General features: G+C 47.9%; 1 protein-coding gene across 2 annotated transcripts in view; it reads left to right on the top strand.

The window, feature by feature from the left end:
- The window catches only part of LOC119166806 (homeobox protein Meis1), a 388,227-nt gene that overhangs the window by 102,170 nt on the left and 265,921 nt on the right, over nucleotides 1-20,136 (top strand). For both annotated transcript variants that reach the window (XM_037418168.2, XM_037418169.2), the window contains exon 6: nucleotides 5,274-5,546. In XM_037418168.2, coding sequence (XP_037274065.1) covers nucleotides 5,274-5,546 — 273 coding nt within the window. The remainder of the gene's footprint in view (nucleotides 1-5,273; nucleotides 5,547-20,136) is intronic.

Genomic DNA, 20,136 nt, shown 5'->3' on the forward strand with positions numbered 1-20,136 from the left:
CGCAGTGAACACGGCGGCACACAGCTCCACAGGAATTTGCCCCTACGAGATTGTCTATGGTCAGCTCCCGCAACTGAATGCTACGTTCGGTTTGGACACTCCCGTTAAAGTAGGGCGTTCCGCTGCACGCCAGAGACTTTGTCGCGATATCCGTGTGGAGGCGCGTAGGAGGATTGTGCATGCTCAACAGGCACAAAAGCGATACTACGACCGACGCCACCGTCCCGCGCCGAAATACAGTGTAGGTGATGAGGTGTGGCTACAGCGAGGTGCGCCATCGTCTTCAAACAAACTGCACCCAAAGTACGACGGCCCTTACATTATTTCTGAGCGCTTGGGAGATAACACTTGGCGAGTACGATCCACAGCTTCTGATACGCGCAGAGACAAGAGAAAACGGAATAACTTTGCGGTGCATGTGTCGCGGATGAAGAACTGCATACGGCGGCAAACGTGACATTGGTTTGTGTTTTTCTTACAGGAGTAGACCAGCTGCAGCGTGGCCGAGTGTAATGATGACAAAGCGGCGATCGTGCTCGGCGCATACCTGGGAGAGACGGAAGACGACGAAGAGGAAGCAGATAAAGAACAGCCGGCCTGCAGCAAAGGCGTTGTCTCTTTGTCTTATTTCTCCGCGTTACAATATATATATATATATATATATATATATATTACATGGTGGTTCTGTGGCCGTAACGTTGGAAGTAGTCAAGTAGATCCTCCGTGAGCGGTCACAACACGTGGTTTATTTCGACGTTTTGGTCTATAGAGTCTGGCCTTCATCAGAATCCTGATCACACTTGTGTTACAAAAATGTTTAACGATTCAGAGTACATAGTACCCTACTATGGGAGAGCACAAAACCGTCCCGACACGTGGAAAGGTGAAGCCAAGAGTCAATCTGAACGTGACCTACATCATCAAAAATATAGGGGCCGTCGGTGTTTACAAATGCGGCTGAGGCCCTCAAAGGTGCTCCGGCGCCGTGCGTGTTTGTGCGCAACATTTTTCAGTAACCAATTTTTTCTTGGTTGTGGGCTTGTAGGCGATCAGTCGCACGTGTTGTGACGATCTGGTGTCTTATCGAGGTGCTGTTAATTGACTGGTCGTTTCGCGTTGCCACGTCTCATTTGTAGCCTGGATATTAACGCGTAGCCATCGTAGTTGCATGCAGCACTTGAAGGGTTGCGCTGTCAATCACCTGGGTGAATGTCTTATTTTCGGCGTGTAGGAAGGAAAACGTTTGGTGGGAGAATTGCGCACTTTGAAAGAAAGATGGAAAGAAACAAAGAAAGAAAGAACGAAGGAAAGAAAGGAAGAAAGAAAGAGAAAGAAAGAAAGAAAGAAAGAAAGAAAGAAAGAAAGAAAGAAAGAAAGGAAAGTAGCACATTAGACATGCACAAGCCAATCTTCGCCTATTCCCATTTTATCAATAAGACAAGACCTCCTGAATTATTTAACAAAGAAAATGAAGAAAATTGTTAAGGAAGCAGAAGTACTTTCGCCTTTCTACGACTCACTTGTCTTGGCATTGAGTATAGAGTCTAGGACGCCACGATTTCAAGTTCGGAGGCTTTTGAGACGCAACTACAGCGAGACACCAGTACCAAGCCGAGTGAAATCGAAATAAATCGACGAAGCTGTACTCTCACCCCGCTCTTGTCCCAAGGTGTTTCTTAGCACTCCGAGGGTGTGTGTACGCTGCATACGTGTTTTTTTTTTTTTAATCTAGAAAGCATCTCCAGCAGGTACTCTCAATCATCCGCTCGCTGTCCTCTCTTTACGACACTCTGACTCGCACCAGCTCCTTGCATTTTAGCACCGCGGAATCAAGTCGGGGTCGTCAACTCCCGTCCTTGTGCTTTCTTTTATTTCCGCTTGTTTAATTCGTTTAGAACTTGCCGCCCAAAGGTGTCCTCTTCACTTCGATCGCTCTGGTGGTGCGTTGCTGCTCAAAACGCGTCAGGTTGACGCCTTCGCGACCTGTATAACGCCCCGTGCCGCGCAATCCATGCAGCGCAGTCAAGGCTACCTGATTAGTGTCAACCAATCGGAGCACAGCGAAGCGGCTACGTGAATAGTGTCCACCAATCGGAGGACAGCGGAACAGGGAAATGGGATGCCCTGATGTGACCAACGCATGCTATAGCTTCCGTTCAATGTTAAAACGGCAGGTGGCGTTTACTGTGACGATTCGTCTTTAATTACGAATTTACCGGACTATTTATCTGCCTAGACCAATGGTTGAGTGCTATTCTATTTCAATCGAAATGAAACGTCCATTAAAGATAACAATATTAATGAGAACTAACCAACAATGATGTTGGCGTCACGTATCACATGACGCCAACACGCACGAAGAAGTGTTCGAACACTCGCCGTAATTAGCCACTACAGCTGCGCCGATGAACACTCCCAGGTTGAAATGCAGATATACGAGCATATACCCCATAAAGTGGACAGAGGGATGGCCGCCGCTGTAGCTCAGTTGGTAGAGCATCGTCATTCGGAGGTCGCAAGTTTCGCTCCCTGCTAGCAACAAGTTATCTTTTCGTCCACTTTTCTTCACATTTGCATTACCATTTACTGCTAATAACATCCCTTTATAACATCTTTAACTTCATTGTCAGTTAGTTCTCACGAATATTGTATCTGATTAAGAAAAAGACGAGCCCTTTAAATTTCGACTGCTTTCTTTTTACTAATTGCAATAAATTTTCGGTGAAAGTAATGCAGAATCTCGGAGTTGCTAGTAGCTCACGTGGTCAGATTCGCCTGTCTCCGCTTTTCCAGAATTTGCCCCGCCGCGGTGGTCTAGTGGCTAAGGCACTCGGCTGCTGACCCGCAGGTCGCGGGTTCGATTCCCGGCTGCGGCGGCTGCATTTCCGATGGAGGCGGAAATGTCGTAGGCCCGTGTACTCAGATTTGGGTGCACGTTAAAGAACCCCAGGTGGTCGAAATTTCCGGAGCCCTCCACTACGGCGTCTCTCATAATCAAATGGAGGTTTTGGGACGTTAAACCCGACAAATCAATCATCATCAATCATCCGCTTTTCCGAGATAACACGCACCGCGGCTCTTCTCTACATAGAGTTGCCTAAAGTTAACTCTGGGGCACTCTGGCGCTGACATCGTTCAGCGACCATGGGCGCGAAGGGTAGTACGTGGATTTGCCTATCCTTCGTGCTTGCGGGCTTCAAACGCACTCATGGCATTGTTCATTCCCGTGCTTTGGTTTTGTTTCGAATTTAAGAACGAACCGTTTTTTTTTTCAACTTCATGACCCGATTTAATATTGTTGAGCCTAAGGAAGGTTAAGGTGGTGAAGCGCAACTCTTAAACTTTTTTTTTTTTTCGTGACAAGGTAGTTTCAAGTCACGCGAAGCCAAACGGAGCCGAAAGTACGAAGACAATCCATCATTCCCATGCTCGCTGAAGTGTCGTGTGTTTCAGCTCCCGTATAAACACTCGCGCCATAGTTCTTTCTAGTGTATTTTTTAGGAAAGTCTATGCTTCTTCTCTACATGACGGGCTGTCGCTATCCCTGTAGCGTAGTCTTCACTGCCCTGCACGGCGCGTAGTTGGGGTTCCAGGCTTGGGAGGGCGCTTCGAAAGCTCCGACCCGTGTGACACACTCGCTTATGCCCGCGATATGCAATTGTACGTGGAGGCACGCGAGGCGCCGAGTGGATTTCTCCGGAGTAGTAGATGAGGTAAAGAACTGAGTCTCCCATCTTCCTCCTCGGAGCCTTCAATCTGCCTTCTTCCATACCGGCAGCTCGGGCGTAATGGCCGATGAGTGCTCTACGCGATAACGGATGTATACACCTGGTATCCCGAGGCGATGTTTCGGAATATCGAAGTAAAGACACCAGGGGTGGGGTGCGGTGCGAGGGGGGGGGGGGGGTACTTTCTAACGCGCTTTGCCAATCTAAAATAAATGCGACCAGTATATATATACATGCCTTTCTGTTTTTGTTTGTGTGTTGAGGGAGTTGTGGATTGATTTGGGGGGGGGGGGGAAGGGAGGGGAGGAGGTAGGCTATCGTCGATTTAAATGGGCACATGAAAAGAGAGGTCTGTATTTAGGGTTGGTATCTATATCTTTTTGTTTTTTGTTTATTTCGGTTTATTTATGGTAATGTATTTCACCGGCGAAAGGCGTCGAAGTGGCCGTGAGGACTGGAGTGAAGAAGGAGCTGAGAAGATAAACGATTGTGTTTGTGTGTGCGTTGTGTGCGATATTGCGAGAATATATTTTTGAATTAGTATTGTTTGTCTTTGGATGTACGCGGAACGCTGTCGGTGCTTCTTCTTTGTAAAGCGTTTTCGGCGACGTGTTGCTTTTATGGGAGGTGTCCATATTGCTTCGATGTTTTCCCCGCGAGCTTGCGGGCCGGGGCCTTATCATGTTCCGGTTCTTGCGCCTACAATCGAATCGCCGCTATCGGTACGTCTTTAGAGCCTCCCGTGTACCTGACCCCCAGTGTGCCTGATGATGTCTCTGGTCTTTTTGCTCCGTGCTTACGCGATTGGGCTAATGCAGTGCGCATTGGTTTTTTGCGTTTTTCGCCTTCGCTCAGTCGGAGCGCTCTCTGTCGGGACAAAGTTTTTCTTCGACCGGTGTGTTCTTTGTCTTTAGTTTTTATACTGGTGCTTCGCATTAAAAGGTTAGGCACGTGACGCATTGCCAGTTAGCGTATACGGACGTCAAAATGGCTGTTTTGGCCGTGTCTTAGCTGTCCTTGTCTACGTAACGCGTTCGTACTTGAAGGAATATATGAACATCCCATCCGCATGTGGCCCCCACGACGTGGTATACCTTTCAATGTGTGCCACACACGACTGAGCTGCTTCTAATGGTAATGAAGATGTAATATGATCTCTGTCTTAGACTGATAAAATGTAGTTGCACAAAGCCTTTCTGTGCGACAGGTATATGCTGAATAGTTTGCCGATAGTGTGTATTAGTGTATTTTCTACCACCACAATTGCGTCCATTGTTTTGTCTTCAGACAACGAGCTGTTTTTTTTTTTTTTAGATTTGTGAATGCAGACTGAAAGCTGTTGTGGAAAAAACTTATATTTCACGCCTTTGCCCAAGCACTTGTATTCACTCTGATAGTGCCGGTTTTGGAAGTCCTTAAGCTTAGGAGACTGTTTTTAATCACTTGACATTGGGAATTTTTTTAGTGACTTCATTTTTAAAGTGATCGGCGATGTGTGTTGGGTGATTACAACAAGCTGAACGCTTTTACATTGGTTCTTCGCAGGTGCACGAGCTGTGCGACAATTTCTGCCAGCGGTACATCAGCTGTCTGAAGGGCAAGATGCCCATCGACCTAGTGATAGACGAGCGCGACAGCAAGCCCGGGGACCTGGGCGACAACAACAACAACCACAACAGCAGCGGCGGGGGCTCGGGGGGCTCCGGAGGAGGCGGAGGGGGCGGAGGGGGAGGCGGGGGAGGCGCGGGGGGCCGCGGTCACCACAACCCCGACACCACGGGCCACAACAGCACCGACAGTTCCTCCACGCCGGATCAGGTCAGTGCTTCGCAGTCGCCAGCTTTGGAAGCGACTCCTTGTAACTCCTTCTAAGCGTTGTTTCGATCCACTGGAGTCTCGATCCAAGGGAGTCACAGCACTTCAAGTCAGTTACAATAGTAGAAGCGTTGTGACTCGTTCGATGCGTTGCGACTCCCTTAAATCGTTATGACGCTGTTAAGCATGGTGACTCATTTGAAATGTTGACTTCATTGAAGTGTGACTCAAAGGAGTCTCAACACTTCATGTTTGCTACAACACATCAGGCGTTGTGATTCACACGAAGCGAAGCGTTGTGGTGCCTGCCCTTGAAGCGTTGTAGCTTCCCCGACGAACCTGTGTCCCCATCAAGGACATTAGAGTTACCTCAATTTTGTTGTCTTTGTATTCACGACATTGTGAATCTCTTGAAGCGTCATGAATCCCTTATCATCGCTGTGTCGCCTTTTAAAACGACGTCACGTTGTGCTTTTCTTAGCGACGTTTTGACGTAGCCGGCTTTCAGCAACTGGGCTTTCATTCTAGCCGACATAGATTCCTAAAACCGTATGCTGGACTGACAAAGTGTGTGGTAGGGCGTGGATTCGTTGTCCCCCCTTCCCCCCCTTCCGCAACGCCAATAACCGCCGCCACCACTTTTTCGGCGTTTGCCGAACACGTGTGCCGCTGACCTTGACGCGGCACCCTTCAAGGTCGAAGACGCCGTCCGGTCTGGCGCGGAACCCTCGTCGCGCGTGGGATGGAGACCGGATTTCGGCGGTGTCTGTCTGTCTGTCTGTCTCCCGAGAAAGCGCGGGAGTTATGTATGCCGGCCTGCTGCTGCTGCTGCTGCTAGCGTCGGCTGCTACGGGCCTCCCTCGATCTCGCCCCACAGACACACTCGCACTTTCGCAGTTTTCCGAGACGGCGTCGGAGCTCACTTCGCATGCACGGGCTGCAGAAATGGCGTCTCCTACAGCCGTCCTTCGCTTCTTAAACGTGCTCTGTCTTTAAGCGCGGTCCCGGGTACCTCACGTCTGCTCGCCTTTGCAGCAGCAAAAGCACCGGGAAAACGGCGTCGTCTGCAACGTTCAGTCTCGTGAATTCAATCTGTTCAGTGGTTCACGCGCACAATGTGGTGCCACTAGCGTATCGGTCCCGGATGTCGGAGCAGGCGTCGTCTTACAGCGTGCGTTTTGTAGATGAAGCTCATCCGTGGTCATCCAAGTATACTGTCCTCCGCCGAATCCGCACCGCGTCTTGTACGTTTACGGTGACTATCCACGTGTGGTCTGGATGTCCGTCCCCGGGTTGCTTGACTTGTCCTTCTGCTCGGCAGAATCCGAATGCATCGTCCGCAACGTTCGTCTGGTACGTGGCTGAATCTTTCCCGTGTTAATCATCGACAGTCGCCCGAGTACCGTCATGGATATAGAACGTCTTACCTCAATGCGTTCTCTTGTGTATGCGTCCCGGACAACTTGCGTCTTTTTTATTTTATTTTTATTTATTGGTACCTCAAGGGTCCCGAGGGACATTACATGAGGGGTGGGTATCATAAGTAAAGAGAAGACGATAAACGATATAACAATAACATCAATAAACATCAACGTCTAGTGCATCATTGAGCGTGTAGCTGCTTTACGTACCCTTCAGCGTCCATCTTGTGGCTCATCAGTACCCGTGCTTTCGAGCATACATGACGAATATTGGTATTAATCCTCAATATCGAATGGTGCAGTTTTTTTTAAGGCCATAAAGGCTGGATACATTCCTGGACCCACAGCGGATGCAACCGGGGCTTACCATAGAATGGATAAGATTTTATTGATGCCCAATATTCGATATTACTCACTTATCTTTTGAAGGGCTGTCACAGTATCCGATATCGGAGTCTGTGCATTGCATACACAGTGCTCGCCCACGTCTTCCGACTCGGGCCTCTGCGTGCGGTGGTTGACGGATGGGCGCACGGCTCGAAGGCCGGAGATCGCGCAAAACGTTCGCCGCGCCCCCTTCAGCCACGTCTACGTACGTAACTATCGCTGTTCGTGTTTGTTCCCTCTTTCCTACCGCCCTTTTGTGGCTCTCTCATCTCGCCCCGGCGTCGCCTACGACACGCCATCGTTCGATTTAAAGCTGACGCCTCGACGACGTCATCGTCCTCACCGGCCGCATTGCTGGCGTGCCGACCGCTCCTGACTGCCTCGGCTCTGCTCTACGATGTTATGCCCGGATCTTCGCGAATTCACTCTTGTCTGTCTCTTGAGAAGCGTTTCTTCTACTAGGTCATGTACACCGTGGTCTCACCTCTAACGAGCCTCACAGTTGTTTTTTCTCACGTCCAGGGTGCAAACGTCTTTTTTTCTTTTGGCAAGTAGCTTCGGGCGTTTTCGAGTTAGCCAGAAAAGCTGTCTAACCCTGGTACCGGGAATCCAGCTTTGTACTCGACGGGAGTAGAATAGAACGAGGCGTGATTGAGGTTACGCTTGCAAGATGTTGCCCGCTCGTACATCTGTTAGCTGGTTTTTAGGTCTCCGTCTATAGGAGCTGCCGCTTCCAGGACGCGATGGTTGCGTCACATGTTTAGAGTGGATACTAACCTAACTGAATCATTCCCAGCAATGGTATGCAGCCTCAACAATGTGCTTGCTGTGACTGTGGGGTACTTGGAGAACGAGAAGAGATTTTTTTTAAAGTACTCTAAGACTCAAAGCTGAAAGTTTTCGATTGCTCGTATACACTTTTTCAAAGGGGAAAAGGGCCACCTTCTTTTTTGGCTGTTGCACGAAGAGTACAAAAGCTGACGTCACAGCATCGCTCTCACATACTTTAGGGGGTCCTCAATTTGAACAACAGGGAAGAGCGGTTTATGGCGTTGTTCAGGGAGACTTTATTGACAATGTGCATACTTTAATTGTATCAAGGATGACGCAATATATTACCTTCGTTTTGAGCCAGTTACACTTGACGGAGTCAAGCTCAACAATGCTGGCAGCAGACTTAATAAAGCGGTAATGTCACTGGTTGACAGCTCCCAACGCTCATACTTTGCTCATCTATACTGTACATCGACTACCCCACGTCTCGCGCATCTTACGTCAATGTGTACAGGGTCTCAGCTTCGTGGTCTATCAGAGGCACGCCGTATTTGCTGCACGTCTTGTGCAGCCGTATTTGCTGTACGTCTTGGCATGCTCGCGCCAGGTCGGTATAGCCCACACCTTTCTACCACATCTCTATCGACACAACCACCCCCGTAATAATGACACGGCACCCCGCAATAATCGTCACGTGCGCTCGCCTCTTAAGTCGCCATTTACTTTCTATACGAATGTCCTTTGCTTTCTCGCTATACGTCTTCTGGTCTGCTGGTACATCTCTTCGCGTCTATAACCACTCTCTTTTAGGGGCGAAGCTCCTTAGGGCGTGGGCTGTGCGTCCCCTGTAGCCTGTATGTAGCCACCTCTAGTTTAGTTCTTGCAGTGTTCACTAGATGGCGGTACCGTCCCCTGTATGTAGCCACCTCTAGTTTAGTTCTTGCAGTGTTCACTAGATGGCGGTACCGTCCCCTGTATGTAGCCACCTCTCGTTTAGTTCTTGTAGTGTTTACTGGATGGTGGTACTTGTAGCTGATGATGAAAAGATGCAAGATGTTATAAACTAGAAAGCGGTACTCGTAGTTGATGAAAGACGCGAGATCTTATAAAATAGGAATGATGTCACATATGGCGCGTGTCATTGGTTGAAGGCAATCGTTCGATTTACTGCGGCGACGTACGCTAGGGGGAGCGATGTAATAAAATCGTGTGGGCAAAATGTACAGAGGATTCATGGTTTACCAGGTTTACCTCCGGAGCTTCGCCCACTCATCATCATTCACTTCGTGGATATGGCGGAATTTTTGTTTTATTAACACTCGTGCACTGTTAATATTCTCAACTCTGGTGCTCTATATCACACCTTCACGTACTCGTTAAGTGTCGGTCGCAAGAAACGCGTTCCGTTAACGCACACTCTTTAACTCGAGCACTCTGCTTACACAGAGTAAAATACTACACGCGAGTTCTGGCAACCGATACTACGCAGTAAAATACTACACGCGAGTTCTGGCAAGTGAGACCGTAGCACTGGGATGAGTTTCATCGCGGAGTACTTTCATGCTCGTGCACTTGTCATCCGGAGATTGCCACTAGCCAAATCGGGCCAACCTTTTCGTTGCGAATTAGTGCTTCGTGTGCTTTGCTCGTATCCTGCACTATAGTAGAGAAAGGTACAAATAAGTATAGGGCCACTGCTGCCCCCTTTAACACTGCTATCGTGACTTCGATGGGGCAACCTCTCTATCCCCTTCTCTCTCCCGTTCTCTTTCTCTCTCTCAAGCAAACACGCCCGCACACACAAACACACACGCCTAACTTTAGTGTACCGCGTACGGCTACGTACAGAACCACTTGTACGTGGAAGGATGTAGGTGCTGAAAATATAAGGGGCTTGCTTTTAACTCGCCACCTACCTCGAAGGATAGATTGCTAAACATAGAGATGAAAAAATATAAACAGATGAGTAAAGTTAGGCAGATAACGAGGAAACCGAGTCGTTGAAATAGAACAAAGAACTCCCCGGAGGCAGAAGAGAGATTTGGAGTGTATGAGAGGCGCTGGCTAATTAGAAGTCATTACACGCGGAATGGGTCCTGGACCATGCGCGCGGAGCGGATATGTATATGTATAGTAGGTAGGGGAGGGTGATGGCCGCGCGGTGGCGCTGCGCGCGACTTCTCGGTGTGGAAATGGGGGGCGTTCGCGGTGGCCTGTCGTCGAGTGTCGCTTTTTACGAGTAGATGTTATATATTCCATAAGGCTCGTTTCTGACGCAGCCGGTGGGGCTGTTTCTCTTGCCATCCAGGAAGCGGCCATTTGGAGTTCTCAATAGGACGAGAGGTTCTGGGATCGCTGTACGTAGAGACGGAGGGGGTAGGGCAGAGTACGGCGTACTTAGTTGAAATGTGGACATCGCTCGTGTTAGGAGCGTCGTAATGAAGATAAGTGTCGCCGGCGAAGCTTGCGAGGTGTGTTGGCGGTGTCCCGCTCCAACACCGATGGTGACACGGAGCTTTGAGGGTCTGGGGTAACATGAACGACAGTTCGTTTGTGTAGCGTGTTTGTTCTTTTGCTTATTTGTTTGTTTATTTAAGAAGTGGCAAAAGCAGAAGCAGGTGGTTTGTGTGTGTGTGTGTGTGTGTGTGTGTGTGCGTGTGCGCGCGCGCGTGTGTGTGTGTGTGTGTGTGTGTGTGTGTGTGTGTGTGTGTGTGTGTTGTGAGGTGTTGTGAGGTGTTTTCGGGTAGTTATGCTGGACATTGCGCCCGACAGCTGCGGATCGTGTCAGCTGGGTGGTCGTCAGAGCGAATTGTTCGCTTGCCTGCCTGCGTCCGAGTTTGAAACGCGAATGGGCAGCTTGCTGCGCAGGCGAGCACTTGTGTTTATATAGACTGTACATCACATCAGAAGTGGAAGAACACATTTCAGGCTCAAGGCGACGTAAAAATAAACTTCCAGCACAGGCAGTTATGGGAACGAAGTGGTCGTCTCAATAGGCCGAAAGAGAGCGCATGCATATAACATAAAAGACGTACTTCGTGGTTGCTATGTGTTGAACAGTTGTAGTTAATAAAAAGAACGAAATAACAAGTTGTACGTACCAGACGGTCTGTAAGGAAGAGATACGTCGCTTCTTGTTATATATTTATTTATTTATTTATTTATTTATTTATTTATTTATTTATTTATTATACCCTCAAGGCCATGGGCATTGAAGAGGGGAGTGGGAGTAACAAGACGTACAAAACATAGAAAAAACAGAGCATGTGTTTAAATAGAAAAAACATAGATTATCCTGAATAATGCTTGATGAAAGAGGTGATTAACGCGTATGGAAACAACATCGGCGGGAAGGTGGTTCCACTCTCGGGATGTTTTTGGAATGAAAGTGGTTATGTGTATCACGACTCGTGCTTGGGGTTACTGTACCGTGCCTCTCTGGTCTGTGGTGTTGTAGCGTCTTTCGTTCTTTCTTTCCACCTTTCTTTAAACCGCCAACGGTAGGTGCCGCTGTACCTCACCTGCCTCAGGCGTGATTTCCACCGATTTGCTCGATGTTAATGCTTGCGCGCGCGCGCCCCATGTCGTATCGGACATCACGTCTTCATTACCGATTCCCGCCGGCCTTGTACACACATATGCATACACATACATATACATAATACGTATACGTGGCACGGTCCTTCCTTTCTTGACGCTCGCGCAGGCCCTACTCGCTTCCTCGTCTCGATCCCGCGCCAGGGAGTGGTGGTGGCGCAGTTACGTAATTGAACGCTCAACGGTGATCTCCATGTCGATCATTGATAAAGCTGTAGTTTGACCGGAGAGGGAATGGGCGCTGTCCTCTTTATGACGTCCAGCTAGGTCCGTTTCGTTGCCTTTGCTTTGTTTTTGTGCCTCTTTACTTATAAGTGCTTGGATCACTGTGTTTCGGTTTATTTTGCGTTGTATTGTGTTTTCTCGTTCTCCGCAGTATTTCCGTAATTGACGCCGGTGGTGACAGCCGCATTCCCACGACACTTTCACGCCAGGGGGTGTTCTTTTTACTTGTTTTCTTTTCGCCACGCGTTTGTATTGTGCGTAACTGCGCGTCTTATGGCCTCTTACGAAAACTCAGTCCAGGGATTCATTCCTTCCTGACGGCGTGTCCCCACATTTCGCTGACAGCTCGCTTGTTCCGAACTTCTTGCTTTCATGAACATATATCGGTTGAATGACTGACTGAGTAAGTGGTACGAGTGAGTGACGGGAATGAGTAAGCGGTCGGAGTAAGTGGAGTGCGCGAGTGTATGATTCGAGTGGTGTGAGTGAGTGGTACGAGTAAGTGGTGTAAGTGAATGAGGGACGGGAGTAAGCAGTGTGTGTGGGTGAAGTGAGCCATAGAGTTTACGAAAATTAACTATAGAGGGGACTTCAGCGCTGCGATCGTTCAGCGACCATGGGAATGATGGGTAGAATACGGGTTTGCCTAGTCTTCGTGTCTGCGTGCCCGGAACGCATTTGTGACTTTGTTTATTGCTGTATTTTGGAAGAAAAGAATGGACCGTTATGAACTTCGTGACACGATTTGAAATAGTGAGCCTAAAAAGTTAAAGTAGTGAAATGCAGCAGCTGTAAATTGGCAGGTTATTGTTTCGTGACAAAGCAGATTTGAGAAATGCGAAGCCAAACACGCATCCGAAATCACGAAGGCTAGACAAACCCGTCTGCTACCCATCATTCCCATGCTCGCTCGTTGTGGCTCCCATAGGCACTAGCTCCAGAGTTCCCTCTAGTGTATATATAAGAAACTGTATGGAGTGAACGAGTGAACGTATGGAGTTAGTGAGTGAGCCGTGTGAGGAAGGTGTGAACGACTGGAGTGAGTGAGGGTGAGCGGAGGGGAGTGTGCGGAATGGAATGAGGGATCTATCTGCCTCCCGATGTCTCGCTCTTGACAGGAGGTATCAAAGTGTGTTCATTTCGCGTGATCAGCGAGGGATATCATTATTCGACATTCGTAACACAGCTCGGAAAATAGAACATGGAGGAAGGAGAACAGTGATTGATTGATTGGTTGGTTGATTTATTTATTTACGTATACTGCACGCGCGCACGGAATTTCTGTGTGGTCATCATGACAGTCTTGTATCCTCGAGTGCGCGTATGGAAGAAACGTATATGGAACGCCTTTCTCCAGCACTGTATACACTTACTTCGGCGCGATGTGTCACGCGTGCGCTCGGAGCGACTCCTATAGCTGAGAAGACATTTGATCAGCTGTGTCCTTGCACCACCCCGAGAGCTTCTGTATACATACGCGGCGGCCCATGTATGTCTGAGCCCCTCTTTTTTCGCCTGCTATTCACGAATACATATACACGTATCAGTCATCCGGTCTTGTTGGCCGTGTCGTGTCAGGCCTGCCTCTGAGTCCAAATATTGTCACAGCGATCTCGCATACCTTCGTGTGTGTGTGTGTGTCTCTTCTGTGTACGTGTGCGCCCAGACTGTGTGCACTCGTCGGCTGGGACAGGTCGCACCCACAGCTCGTCACGCAAAGTCTGCATGCGTGCTAACTTCTGAAACACTCGTGTCTACGTATATGCCTATTAACACGCAAACCCTCACAGCTCTATCCCAGCTCGCTCTGCAATGTGTCGTTCAGCCGTACCCGTATGATGCGAGCGTGCGAGCTTGTTTTATCAGCGGATCCTAGAAAGAAGGAAAGAAAGAAAGAAAGAAAGAAAGAAAGAAAGAAAGAAAGAAAGAAAGAAAGAAAGAAAGAAAGAAAGAAAGAAAGAAAGAAAGAAAGAAAGAAAGAAAGAAAGAAAGAAAGAAAGAAAGACTGGCCTGGTCCTTGACACACACAAGTCGTTGCCGCAAACAATGTGAGACGAGAAAGGAGATGACTTAAGGGTGGTGTAGTACAACTGGCTTCTTTATTACGCCACAATATGCTTCATAAAGAAGTACATCTGATGAGTATGTGTAAGAACGCTGTCATGAAAGACAGATGAAGAAAAGCTTGCGGGCGTACTTGCTTTTATATAAAATTGCGAGAAGTACGAAACGTAAGGAAGCAATGCTTTCATTCCAAGGTTGTTTTCATTCTATGGTCTCTTATGAAAGAATTATGGCTTCGACTAAGCCCCTGGCAGACGTGTGTCGGTTAACCTTCAATACTGTACTATCTCGCATTTATTTCGGACACATCCCAACCCCGATGCATGGCCTCCGAGATCATGGAAACGGCCATTACAATAGTGCCCTACTACAAGTCCTCCGCTAAGCACAGTGCCGAAATATGCACGTGTACATATATGCGATTGTACGCGTACACATAAGCACAAATGCTACAATGCAAACATTGAGTCTTCCTGTAGGTGCACCGTGCAGATGCAGTGAGTACAATTCTTATATAAATACACAGATCGACTGACAAGAATAAGATCACATGGCCCATGATCCATTCGCCCAAGACGACCTGAAGCTGAAAGGCGCCTTCCTTTTGTTCTCACTCGAGGTACTGATTCTCTTCCGCCCCGTTCCTGGAGCTTTCTGCACCCAGTGGAGTTTTGTATCGCCTCCGGGATCGAAGGCATTGCAAGCGTTATGCACCTAACCTAGTTATACAATACTGTGCCATTGGTCCACCTTTGACAAAGTGACTGCCATGTGATTATTACATGACGTGTTACATCATAGTGACGTCATGATGTTTCACGTTTTGGTGATTTGTCACGTCGTGGTGATGTCATATGGTGACGTAATATCACAACGGTGATTTTTTTTTTTTTTTTGCATCACCCGTGTTCACGCTGACAGTCAGTCTTCGTGTTAGATGATGCACCTAAGGCTTTCGCCTTAACAGAAGCTGGCTCTTGCTCTCTTGTTGTGTAAGGCGAACGCTTAAAAGACCGCGTTTATTTTGTTGTTGTTGTTTTGTTTTTGCTGAGAACAACGGAAAGTTGAGCTATTTTATAGGCATTCACCCTGGAACAAAGCAAGGCGTACAAACATGCACACACGAGAATGGAATGTCCTGGGAAACGCGTACGTCAACAAGGAACGAACACGGACGCGCTTGTTGTGGCGTGGCTTTGAAATATGAGCTACTTGCATGCTAGCCGGCTAACCAACGGCAATGTCGAGCTTTCTCAAAAAGAAACAAAGAACGAGGACTTGTAAACAGCATCGTTAAAGTCTCATACCCGCAGTCTTTCAGGGATGTGATAGCGGTTGGGATTAAAAAAAAAAAGCACGCTCATAAAACGCAGGAAACACGCGGAGTAGTGATGAACGACGAAGCCGTGGTCAGATCGTAAACACACCGCGTTTCATGCCAGCTTGTGTGATTTTAAAACGCTGATATCACGGAGGAAAAGAAATGCAATGTATTCTGTTTCGTACATAGCTTTTGAAGGGACTGTCTAGCGTCCTTCACTGATTTTTTTTGTTTTGTGTCACAACAAAAAATCGCAGCATATCCACGGAGTGAATGGTGATGGAAAGGGGCGAAGCGTCCGTCAGCCCGTTTGTGCTTCCGTCCGTCCATTCGTTCTCGCTTCCGTTCGTCCTTGCGACTATCCTTGCGACCATCCTTGCGTCCATCCATGCTTCCGTCCGTAAGTCCTTGCGTCCGTGAGTCCGTCCATCCCTCTGTCCGTCCGTTCGTGCGTCCATCTATAGTACACACTCCAAGTACCGCCATCTCCCATCTAGCATCCCCTGTGGCACATACCCGCTCTAGAGCGGCTAGAGAGAGAGAGAGAGAGAAGGAATGTAGGAAAGGTAGGGAGGTTAACTAGACTATGCGTCCAGTTTGCTACCCTACACATGGTGAGGGGGAGGGGCAGTAAAAGAGAGAGAGAAGGATAGACACATATCACATCACACACACAATGCCGAGTTTCACAGGCGGTCCCTAAATGAAGTTGCTGACAAGTATCTCAGGAGGGCTCGTGTGGCTTTCTGTGCTGATGTGCTGCGCGACCAGGCTCCTGAGATCTTTGCTTCATTGAATGGCCGATCATCGAGTCTATTCAAGGCACACTGGAGAGTCCGGCCTAGAGCGGTTATGTTCCAGAGGTGCTTACGTACTACAACTACCATACATCGGAAGATGTACAGACCCACACCTTAAGGAGCTTCGCCCCTAAATACGTACCATTTGAAGTGCGCAACCTTGTGGTGGTTTCTCTGAATAGTATTCCAAGCAGACTTTCTCGATGTGCGTTCGGTCTTCATCCAGCGCTATAGGATGAATGCCCGCAACACTGGTCAGTGGAGGCGATGACGATTGTGCTGGCGGTGAAACTGAAAACGTGTACGTTTTTTTGCAGGCCTCTTGAAGTTTAGTTTAATTATAAAACAAATATCATAGTGGTCGTTCAAAGTGGGCAGGCATATTTTGTTGTTGTTCTTATGAGCGGCGGCGGAGGCAGTGCTCGCGTTTCGCCGCCGTTTTGCAGGCAGGCACGCAGACAAAGAACACCCCGCCGGCAGCGCCACCGGGCGCCTCCTTGAACGCGTGAAAGAAAAAAAAAAGCAAAGATGACTCTCTGACGCAGCCTAAAGCTGCCTCAAGTGCGTAAAATACAATTTCGAGGCATTGGTGTTTGTTTTCAAGCAAAACGAGCCTACCTGCAAGGATTCCTTGTCCTGCCAATAGATTGAACCGCGTTGCTGTTTGGTGACTCTAGTGGTCATTCTTTGTCGACTTTCAACATTAAAATAAAATTATGCTTCCTTTTTATGAAACAATACTATGCTCGTTGACGCAGATGTGATGAACGATCTTCGCACTTTCGCCACAATGAGAGTTTTTTTTTCCGAGCGATAGGTAGACAGTCCCTTTAAAGATTAGGACTTTTATTATCAATTAAAAAATGTGTGTCATGTGTAAAATGGTAAAGATGTGTAGCGTGCGATCTGGTATGACATCGAGGTTCGCGCGGCCATTGCGAACTTCAAAGATTCAAGAGCAGTCGCCTATGCGATGAACGCGGAGGGATGCTTCTGCTCTCACCGGACTAATTTCGTGTGTCTTCCCCAGTTGTTACCTTTATGTGCACTGCTGGTACTATAGCAAGGAGGAGCGCGGCGCTTGCGAGCCAGCTAATTAGGCGGATACGAGCCGATTACGCGACCTTAATTATGTAATATCTGCTAGTTATCTGTTAATTATGTGAGCTAATGAAGTTGTACCAATTAAGAAATGCGAAATAAGTGAATAAGAGCCAGTTATTTAAGTTAACTACGGAGATTTAAGGACAAACCGCATCTCCTGTCAGTGTCGTCATTCGCGCCGTTTTCAATACGTTCACGAGCTCTTAGAAATAGCCTGACTGTGAATCTTGCAATGCACCAGGCCGTCCTACGTACAAGTCCTTGTAAATCGTACGCACGCCCGACTCTGACTCAGCCCGAGATGGCCTTGCGGACGGTGGCTTCTAATAGTAGGTGTAATGGTGAGCCTCTTAATGCTAGGTCATGTTCACACAATTTCATCCATCGTGGCACGTCCCACGGCAGGCGGGGAGAGCGGCATTTGCTTTGGCGAGCGTAAATGGGACGTGCGGTATGCAATGTTTTTGCCCGTGGTGAAATATATGCCCGGCCACAATCGGGCCATCGGTGGTCGTCCAGCGAGCGGCATACGAGCGGCGATTATGCAGTAACACTGCACACGACGCCGTAGGTGGCGGCATCACGTTCTCGCTTGGGCCGGTTCTTCGCATCCCGATGAAGCGTGGCCTCTGCGTGCACGTTTGTGCAACGTGTGGTCTTAGCCACTGCTTACTTGTTACACAGTAAAATTTTTACACTCTTATGGGCGTAAAAAGGGTGTTTTGCAGATTTACACCCTTTTTGAATGAATGTAACACCCTTTTCTTTGCTGGTACACCCTCAGAGAAGGGTGTAATTGGCAAAAGGTGTTATTATGCCGTTCGTGAGGGTGTTGAAGAACAGAAGGGTGTACACCTATCTTTCGTTCCGAAACTCCTGCTCTTTCTCTTCAGGCTTCTTTTCGTTTCACGGGCTCGTTCCTTACGTTCTTTCCAGTTCGATCATTGAGTGCATTCTTTTTTCTGTACTGCCTTGTTTGGTTTGAGTTAGTTTGATATGTAATCGTGTTAGTTTAACTATTGCATAGATTCCTTTCTTGCGGAGTGTTGAACTGCGGTTTACCTCGTCGAATGTTTCCTTAACAAATGGCTGAACACTTCATTGGCGCACGCAAACTCGCTCGCTCTCTCGGTCACACCACTCGCCCTTTCGACCACATCCGCTCACTCACTCCACTCAGGCATCGCTCGCTCACTGACATCGCTCACCCCGTTTACTCTACTCGCTCGCTTAGTCCACTCACTAATTCATGTGACGCATTTCACGCCCTTTGCACACTCGCATCACTCGTTCACACCACTCGCACCAATTTGTTCCTCCCTCCCTCGCGTACTCACCCACACGCTCACTCGCTCCACTAATCCATATGACTTATTTCCCGCAGTCGGCACAATGGCATCTCTCATTCATGTCACTCACACCGTTCCATTTCCCACTCACACACTCCACTCACTCACTCCACTCGCTAACTCACTCACCCACACGCTCACTCGCTCCACTAATCCATATGACTTATTTCACGCAGTCGGCACAATGGCATCTCTCATTCATGTCACTCACACCGCTCCATTTCCCACTCACACACTCCACTCACTCACTCCACTCGCTAACTCACTCACCCACACGCTCACTCGCTCCACTAATCCATATGACTTATTTCACGCAGTCGGCACAATGGCAGCTCTCATTCATGTCATTCACACCGCTCCATTTCTCACTCACACTAATCCATATGACTTATTTCACGCAGTCAGCACAATGGCATCTCTCATTCATGTCATTCACACCGCTCCATTTCTCACTCACACAACCCACTCACCCGCTCGCTCACTCACTCACTCACTCACTCACTCACTCACCAGAGACCCTGGCAGAAAGCGTCCTTGGTCAAGAGTGGAAGTAGGCCTCCGTCATGTTTATAGGACGCAGCCGTGATATTCCGCCGACGCAAACTCCACTTCTGAGCCAATCCGCGCCGCGTTGAATTCAGCCCTGCAGTTCGTGGTGTTCATTCTTACAGAATCATTCTGTTTCTCTCTGTACCCTCTTCCTCTTACTTCTTTTTCTTCTGGGAGTATAATTTACGACTCCACCGAGAGACACAAAAAGGAGAGCCGGGTGGATCTGATGCTCGCAAATTAGGTGAAACCCCCAGCTTATGCGTAACGCTCCGTATGAGCGAAACCACGAAGAAACGCAAGCTATACAGCATAAGCAACTAAGGATTTATTCATAACATAAAGACGAACGCAGCGAAGCTAAGGGGAGAGAAAGATTGAGGATTCGCGGTGTTGTGTTGTGTGCATGTCCAGAGAAAATTTCGGCTACAGTTTAGTTTCTTTATGCAGCGATGCCTGTTAGGTCTTTCTTTCTTTCTTTCTTTCTTTCTTTCTTTCTTTCTTTCTTTCTTTCTTTCTTTCTTTCTTTCTTTCTTTCTTTCTTTCTTTCTTTCTTTCTTTCTTTCTTTCCTTCTTTCTGTCTTTCTTTCTTTCCTTCTTTCTTTATTTCTTTCTTTCTTTCCTTCCTTCTTTCTTTCTTTCTTTCTTTCTTTATTTCTTTCTTTCCTTCTTTCTTTCTTTCTTTCGTTCTTTCTCTCTCTCTTTCTTTCTTTCTTTATTTATTTCTTTTTCTCTTTCTCTCTCTCTTTCTTTCTTTCTTTCTTTCTTTCTTTCTTGCAAAGGATAGAGTATAGAATGCGCTATGCTGCCTAATACATGCCAGGACTTCCCGGGTCTGCTTTATACATAATGGAACGGCGTTGAATTTTTCAGACAGCTTCTGCGCTGAGGTGCGGCTGGCCCATCTCTCCGCTCGTCGAAAATAAAAGCGAAGCATTATTTTGTTTTTGTTTCTTCGAGCTCACTTTTTCTCCGATATTTTAACCCAGGGAAGAAAGTAAA

Source organism: Rhipicephalus microplus, chromosome 6 (genome assembly GCF_043290135.1).
Source record: "Rhipicephalus microplus isolate Deutch F79 chromosome 6, USDA_Rmic, whole genome shotgun sequence".
Lineage (NCBI taxonomy): Eukaryota > Metazoa > Arthropoda > Arachnida > Ixodida > Ixodidae > Rhipicephalus > Rhipicephalus microplus.